We start from the raw sequence: 8,528 nt of genomic DNA on the forward strand, positions 1-8,528 counted from the left end.
GTTTTGACTATCTCTGCCTATGGTCACAGAACACCCACAAAGTGCAGTTACTCCTTACTAGTGGAACACTCATGCAGAGGCAGAAGCACCTTTTCTATCCTCTGCTAGAAAAAAATCATTCTGAAGCACCTAAAACCAGTGGATGCAAAAAGTGGAATGGTCAATGGTGACTTGTCTGAATCAAGAACACTAAACAGAATCTATTTTGTGCTATTGGTGTCTAGCTGACTTAGGTTGAGCTGGAGTCTTTGCAAACCACACTCCTGAGAGAAGCTGAAGAGAATCTGGTGATTACAGGTCATCTGAAACTGCTCCTCAATGGAAACCAAAGCATGGCGAGTGAGCACAGTGAAGAGATTTGCTTGGAAAGTTGTGGCACCACTGATCTGAGCTAAAAATGCAGATGCAGATGTAGGTGTGGTGTGTAGGGGTAGGCACCCTCTGTGTTTAACTCGTCTGATCACTAGAACTGGCTTGTGACCATTAACTTCGAACTTTCCTGAGTGACATTTTGGTTCCTCCTAATGAATGGAATGCAGAAACTGCCCATTCTTACAAACAGATAAACAAGACACTGACCATAATGAAATAAAAGCCGCGAGTTGAAATCCAAAGATATGTACATCCTTTCCTTCCCTTGTTATTTGTAGTCAATTAAGAAATCATAATAATAAGAAAGCAAACAGCAAAGATTTATGCTTAACTCTTCTTCAGAAGGGAACGGATCAAATTATGATCTTCTTTCTAGCCTCCTTACAAATTCTGAAATGCCTGTCAAAGGTTTCCAAACCACAATCTTATCCAGTGACATCTAGGACCTTGTCTTCAAAATTGCATAGATGTTTTTGGGAGCTGTCTGGGACCCATGACTGGCAAAACAACAAAGGCAAAACATTTTGTGTTTTACGGTTATGAATCAAACTAGACTGATCATTGAAATGTATTAATTCCAGGGAAAAAATCCTCCATGACTGCTGGACGGCCCTAAGAAGTGAAATGAGATGATTCTGTCACTGTACACATTTGATTGAATTTAGATGTAAAAGTCTTCAGGGATTACATATATATAAAGAAGCTTGTAGTAGAAGACACCAAAAATCAAGGCTGCCTGTCCTAACAGAGAACTATAAAATTATACAAGACAGTGACACTACAATGATAAGGTGCATTTCTTTGGAAAAAGGAAGCATGAGCACTGCTCAGCCTTTGAAGAAAAGTTATAGGCAACTGCCTAAACAGGGAAACCTTGATTCTAGAGACAGCACTCTCCATCCATAGGAGCTCTGATTTCATCACATGAAGCAGGGGAAGCTGACATATCTGTATTACCTGATGAGCTTTCAGTAGTTCCATGTGCTGGAAAGGTATTCAGCTGGCCTTTCTGGAGCATCTAAGCCTGTCCAGGAACTCTGCCAGGAGAATAATTCTCACCTTCACTTCCCCAGACAGGGACTATCATGTAACCACATAACATCATCTTTTTTTTTGGTTCTAAGACTTCCTTGGCTGTGGTTCTGATCATTCTTCCCAGGCAGCTAACAGGATTAAGAAGCAGCAAAAAATTTACTCCTTAAAGTACATGAAAATATCTTGCTGTACAAATGGAGTGCATGCAGATTAGATAAACATTATAGAGTCTCTTAGCAAATTCAAATAGGCTGAATTTTAACATTTTCTTTACTTCTAAAAGTAGTAAGGGCCCCATCACCACCTTCTGATCAGAACTGCTATCAATGGTTGTGTGAGATCTAGGTCTGGTGTTCCTGCAAGAGCAGCTCCAGTGTCTTGAAGCACAGAGACATAAATTGGGCTTTGCTTTTAAAATAATACACATTAAGTCACACAATATATTCAACCCTTACCGAAACCATAACATTTAATTTTAAAAAAAAGTACAGGATTTCTCTATGCTTCCCAAATGAGTAAAAACTTTGTTAATTCTCTTCTAACTTAAAATAGCAAACCAAATGAACCAACGTTTTTATTATAAAAAGTTTACTCTCCAGCTGAGCATTTGAGTGCCAAGTTCAATCCAGAATCACACTTTCACAGCCAAATTAGAAACTATAAACTTAGAAACCAGTGTTTTATGATAGAATCCTTTGCCAGGCACTTCACTAGAGCTTGGGCTACCAGCTGCTCTAATAATAAGCGAATGTTATTGAAAAATAATAATACCGAGCATTTGAAAGCACTCTGTAAAAGCAAATGAATGAGTTTAGCACATTATGCACAATAAGGAGCTCACGGGGTAAAACTCCCTTTCTCTCTACAGGTGTACTGGACTACACGAGGAAAAAGACTTAGGAGTGCTTACAGACCTGCCAAACTCCATAGAAGCAGAACGATCAGCTTGCCAACCTGTTGGTGTGCTTAAGATTCCAGCCTGCCCAGCAACTTCGGACAGCTGAAAGTGACGTGGAATCGGTGACTGATACCCTACACGAAGAAAAATGTCAGCTTTCAAAGTTGGGGGATGGAAACGCTTCAGTGCACAAAGGGAGCCGTGAAAACGCGATGTGGCTTTGCCAGTGCAGGGGAGCGCTGGGGCTGCCGAGCCCGTGAATCAGCTCTTCAGTCGGGAGGCACGGCGAGGCGGAGATCGCTATCGGGATAACCACTGTTCTTCAACTTCTTTTTATCTCTTTGATTCGCTACCTGATTGTTAGGCTCAAATAAAAATTAGGAGGAAATGAGCTTGCTCCCTTGACACTCACTTTAAACTCGGCTTTAAAAAACACGAGAGATTAGATGTTTGGTAAGAATATGAGAAATCGGACAATATTTGGAGTGAGGTGCAGTTACATCTACTGTAAGCAAGCTGGCAGAATTAGCACATGGTTATCGAGAAGATACTCTAACTCCCCCTTTAATATTTTTTAAAGCGCTCTCATCTCGCTTGATGGTGCACAGCACTGCATTCTGGAAAGCCTTGTTTAGCCTCCGTGCGATAATGCATCTGCTCAGGTTTTTCTTTCCCCCCCCATTATCACCCCTCCCCTCCACCCCCTCCGGTAGCAGAAGGAAAGATCGCGCCCTTGAATTTGCATGCGTCAGGAATTGACAGGTCAAAGGCAAGTAAATCACATTATACACGACTGTATTGTTATTGTATCGATAACAACACATTATCAGAACAATTAACACACTCGCGCAACTACGCGGAGATCACAGCAGCGGTTTAACAAAAATCCAGATAAGTAACTAAACTCCGATAAAACCTTCCCTTTCTGTGCTTGGGGATTTGAAGGCTCTCCGAGAGAGTGTCTGTGTCTCTGCGTTTGTGTGTGTGTCTGAGTGTGTCTGTGTGTGCGAGGGCTGTGCAGGCAGCCGCTCCGCACCGCGGCCGCGGAAATCCCCGCGGGGAGAGCAGCCTCTGCCTCCTCCCCCGCGCCGCGGCTGCCTCGAACCGGGGGAGACCTGGGACCCTCCGGTCGTTCCTAACACGAGTCCAACCTTGCTCCAAGCGGAACTGATAAGAGTTCCCATCACTTGGAAGTGTCTTGAAAGCAGATTACCAGGGAAAGGCAGACCCCCTGTAACTACCAGCATCGCTGAAATAACCACGGGAGGTTGTTTTAGTAGTCAGTGGTTGCCGCAAACCTTAGGAGAGGGGAGGGAGAAAGCTCTCTGAAAAAGAGACCTTCGAATAAAGTATTTCATCTGAGACTAGAAAAATAGACTTGAGCCAGTACTGAGCCATTCATAGATTTCAGCCTGTGAAAGAGTCGTGTACAATAATTTATGACCAGTAAATTCTATTACCGTTTTCACTATTTGGTGGGCTGAAGGTAATCAGAAACATGCACAGATGAGTTTGCAAATGGTGACATTTTTAGAAGACAGTCCATGAGTCGAGGCATCTTCTCTGCTGGAACTTAACCAAGTGCTTCTTTTTAAGACCAGTTTACCTGTACACGACTCTGTGGGGACTTGCGAGCTGGTGGTTGTGCTGTTCTCAGACAGACAGTGACCGCTGACCCCGGCAGCCTCCCCGAGCCCCATGCCGTCACCCGCGGCCCTTCCCCACGTGGCTTCCATGGCACAGGTGCCCGCCCTGCCTGCACACCGCTTTGCCATTCGCGCAGACCCAGAGCATCAAGGAGTGACCCACGGGCAGGGGCCGTGCTGGGGGCACCGTCCGTGCAGGAGCTGTCAGACAGGGCTCACCCATGTGCCCGCCCTGAGTGCTTCACGGGGTTCTGTGGCGACACGGGGCCATCGCCATCCTCCACAGCGCACCCTGCTCTCGCACCGACGGGCTCGGGGTCGCAGGGAGAGGGAGAGGGGTCGTGGGGGAAGCAGCACGGGAAGGAAGAGCGGGTAAAGAGCCTCGCTGTAACCGAGTCCCCTGTGCTCTCCGGGGGCGCTGGCGGGAGCGGGGCCGGGAGCCTTCGGGAGCCGGGGGTGCCACTGGTGGTGGCATCAGTGAGTCGCTGCTGCGTGTCCCTCCCCGCTCTCCCTCTCCGCCCCGATCACACTCCAGTAGATGTTACTGATTCTCACCCTGCTCATGACTGCGGCCGGGAATGTATGAACCACGCTCTTGCCTACCCCTGAGCTGACTAAATCCGGGCACGATCCCGCCGGCACCGTGCGAAGGGAAGTCGATCAAGCCGGCATCCGATCTGTGAGGAGAGAGACAGGGGATGAGTCCTTAAATGTCAAACACAATAACGCTACATGCGATCGAGAGATATAAGAAAGAGTTTTCCCACACAAACGGCGGCGGGGGGAGAGAATAAACGCAGTTGGAAATATTGTCTGCTCGTCCCAAAAGGGGAATGCGCTGGCCCGTGGGGTGATACCCTGATCTCCAGGGCAGAGTTACCTGGGCCGGGATCAGCCCCTCTTTTCACTTTCGAAAAACCCCATTTCCCCGCCAACCCTGTACACCAGCCAGCGCCGGTAGATATCTTAATCTCTCCGTTTTAACAACCGACAGGTACTTTTTTTTCCACGGGTAACTGGATTGTCGGAGGTCAAGCGTTGGCAAGGCGGCTTCTGAGATCGAGAGAATTACGTTTAAGTAGTAGTATATGGGTCATAAAACACGAAACGGGAGAAGATGCTATTTACAGAGGGGCTGCTCGGTATTTTACAGGGCACTCTGTCCGTGACAGGCTGCCGCGGGATCCGGGCGGTCTCACCGTCGGGGAAAGCGCCGGGAACCACGCTCCAATGGAAGGCCGGCGCTCGGATTCTCTCCAAACATCCCGCTCGCTAAGCAGCTGCGGGTGGCGGTGGCGGGCACAGGTGCGGGGCGGCGGCAAGGAAGGTGCGAAGCCCAGCGGCTGGAGCGGGGCACCGAGACCGGCGAGAAGATGGAGCGGGCTCCGCGGAGAGGAACGCGGACGAGCCGGCAATGGGCGGCGTGACAAAGGAATCCCTGAGGCAAGCGGACATCACTCCCCCTGCGGGATGTCTCAGCCGTCCGCCGGACCCTGAGCAGTGTCCGGTGCAGTCGTGCTCCGGGAGGGGCTGTGACCCCACGCGTGCATCGCCCTCGGGAGCCCGGTTCCGGCTTTTCCTTAGAACGGCGGTGGAGCCGTCCCGGGCAAAACCTAGCCTGATGGCAGCACGGGAAAGAGTTAATAGTTTATTGGAGTCGGCACTTCCACATACCACAGGGGTAAGTCAAAACCGACCCGCCGAAGCACAAACAAGGCGAGCAAGTTCACCCTGACTGACAGGAGGTGAAGAACACGGTCGGACAGCTCGGGCTGGGGGCACCGTGAAGCGGCGTCCCGAGCGGCCAGGAAAAGACGCGGGGATGCTTTTTGCGGTGCCCGCTGCCCGCACCCGGGGATGCTTCCCAGGGCTGCCGCCTCTCCCCCGCGGCAGCCCCGGCCCCGGGCCGGGAAAGCCCCGAGCACCCCAAACACTCCGCATGCGCCGTCCGGCCCCGCCCCGCCCCGCCCGGCCGGGCCCGCTGAGGGGGCGTGCCGAACCTCGGCCCCGCCCCTCCCGACGGGGGCCCCGCCCCCCCCCGCCGGCGGCGCGCAGGCCGCGTGCGGGCATATAGGCGGCGCGCGGCGCGGGGGCACGCGGGGCGCGCGCGTTGCCTGAGGCGGCGCCGACGGGGCTAGAGGAGGGGGCGGCCGTGCCGGCTGCGAGCCCCCGGCGCCCGCCGTGCAGCCCGGCCGGCGGCCCGCCGGGCGCGGACCGCCGAGGATTTTAATTAGGTGTGTCCCCCGCCTCCGCCGCCTCCTCCTCCTCCCTCCGCCCCTCGCCGCTCCCGCCCGCCCCGCCGCCCCTCCGAGTTGGCGGCCAAGAAAACCCAGAGAGACCTGGCGGCTGCCGGAGAAGGGGGAGCCGCGCGGCAGGCGGAGCGCCCCGTATCCCGCCGAAACTTGGCGAAGTTTGTCCGGCGGCGCGAACCAGGAGGCCCGCGGCGCCCGGCGGCCGCTTGCGAACGGCGCCCGGCGAGTATGAGCGAGGAGCGGGCTGCCAGCCGCGCCCCCGGGCGGAGCGGGGGCGGCTGTGAGCGGGGCGGCCCGCGCCCCCTGGGGCCCGAGCCGCCGCGGACCCCGTCCCACCCGGCCCCGCAGCGCGCCGCGGCGGGCTGCCCTCCGAACTCCGCGGGCGGGGATGGCACCGGGCGGGCTCTGACCGCCGCCCCGTCCAGGGCTTGCCGCCGCACCGGAGACTGCCGAGCGGCATCGCGTCTGCAGTGAAGCGAGGACACTCACGCCGCACGCCGCTCGCCTGCTGCCGGATCCTGCCCTCGCCGTCGAGACTCCTCTGCGGTCCCGTCTGGACTCCGGCCGCTGTCGCCTGTGGGGTGTTCTGAGGACGAGCCGTGGACCGAAGATCAGCGGTGCGGAGAGAAGCTCCGAGGCCCAGGCGGGGAACGGAGGCCGTCCCGCCCGAGCCGCCCGCCGCAGCGCCCTGACGGGGAGGCGCCGCCGCCGCTCGGCAGCGCCCCGCGCCCGGAGCGCGGCCCCCGAGTGCCGCCGCCCCGCACCCGCGGGAGTCCGTGCCGCCGCGCCTGGGCACCCGCCGAGATTGCTTTTGGAGGAGCGGACCGCGGTGGGGGCGAGGAGGAGGAGGAGGCGGGAGACAACCCCGGAGGAGGCGGCCGCCAGTGCGGGGCGGGCGGCGGCTCGCCGGGGCGGCGGGGGGACACCATGTCCAAGCCGGTGGATCACGTCAAGAGGCCGATGAACGCCTTCATGGTGTGGTCGCGGGCGCAGCGACGAAAGATGGCCCAGGAGAACCCCAAGATGCACAACTCGGAGATCAGCAAGCGCCTGGGCGCCGAGTGGAAGCTGCTGACTGAGTCGGAGAAGCGGCCCTTCATCGACGAGGCCAAGCGGCTGCGGGCCATGCACATGAAGGAGCACCCCGACTACAAGTACCGGCCGCGGCGGAAGCCCAAGACGCTGCTCAAGAAGGACAAGTTCGCCTTCCCCGTGCCCTACGGGCTGGGCGGCGTGGCGGACCACGAGCACCCGCACGGGCTGAAGGCGGGCGGGCTACATGCCGGCGCGGCCGGCGGGCTGGTGCCCGAGTCGCTCCTGGCCAACCCCGAGAAGGCGGCAGCCGCCGCCGCCGCTGCCGCCGCTCGTGTCTTCTTCCCCCAGTCGGCCGCCGCCGCTGCTGCCGCCGCCGCCGCGGCCGCCGCCAGCAGCCCCTACTCCCTGCTGGACTTGGGCTCCAAAATGGCCGAGATCTCATCCTCCTCCTCTTCCTCGGGCTCCGGGTTGCCCTACGCCTCCTCGCTGGGCTACCCCGGCGCCGGCGGGGCGGGCGCCTTCCATGGGGCCGCCGCTGCTGCCGCCGCCGCCGCCGCCGCCGCCGGGGGGCACACGCACTCGCACCCGTCGCCCGGTAACCCGGGCTACATGATCCCCTGCAACTGCAGCGCCTGGCCCGGCCCGGGGCTGCAGCCGCCGCTGGCCTACATCCTCCTGCCGGGCATGGGCAAGCCCCAGCTGGACCCTTATCCCGCAGCCTACGCCGCGGCTCTATGACCCGCGGCCGGAGGATGCCCGCGCAGAGCTCCGGTGCCCGCCTGGATGGCTGCCGGCGCATACGTGCGGACGGGGAGCGGGGCGACTCACCGCCGGGACCGCGGAGGGTGACCGGGGCAGGCGATGGGGGAGCGCCGGGGCGGTGGCCGACCTGTTGCGCGTCCCCTGCTCGCTGCCCCGGCTAGAGCTTGTGTGTGTTGCATGCGGTCTGTGCAGATAGCCCAGCTGAAACAGAAGAGGAAAAAAGAGGAAAGAAAAGGAAAAAAAAAAAAAGTAAAAAAGAAAATAACCTATCCGTCCTGCCCCCCAGAGTGTGTGTTCGGGACAGACACGAGGTGTAGCGCCCGTCCGCCGGCTCCGGCGTTCCCCTCCCTGACTCCTCCGCCCCGCGCGGTGCTCGCTCAGAACAGTCCCGCTGTAGCATCCCGCCACCGAGACGAGAGACAGGCGTGGCTGGGGGGTAGTGAGGCCCCGGCTCGGCACGGCAGTGCCAGGTGCGGCCCCGGGAAGGGACAGGGTGGCTCTGTCCTTGGTTGGTAGCCCCTCGTGGGA

At 57.3% G+C, this 8,528-nt stretch overlaps 1 protein-coding gene across 1 annotated transcript in view; it reads left to right on the forward strand.

Moving 5' to 3' along the window:
- The first annotated feature begins 6,117 nt into the window (after window positions 1-6,117).
- The window catches only part of SOX21 (SRY-box transcription factor 21), a 3,298-nt gene continuing 887 nt past the window's right edge, over window positions 6,118-8,528 (forward strand). Inside the window, exon 1 of the mRNA XM_030959515.1 lies at window positions 6,118-8,528. This exon is cut by the window's right edge and continues 887 nt beyond it. Within this exon, the coding sequence (XP_030815375.1) occupies window positions 7,131-7,976 (846 nt within the window). The 5' untranslated portion in view covers window positions 6,118-7,130 and the 3' untranslated portion in view covers window positions 7,977-8,528.

Source organism: Camarhynchus parvulus, chromosome 1, assembly GCF_901933205.1.
Source record: "Camarhynchus parvulus chromosome 1, STF_HiC, whole genome shotgun sequence".
Taxonomy (NCBI): domain Eukaryota; kingdom Metazoa; phylum Chordata; class Aves; order Passeriformes; family Thraupidae; genus Camarhynchus; species Camarhynchus parvulus.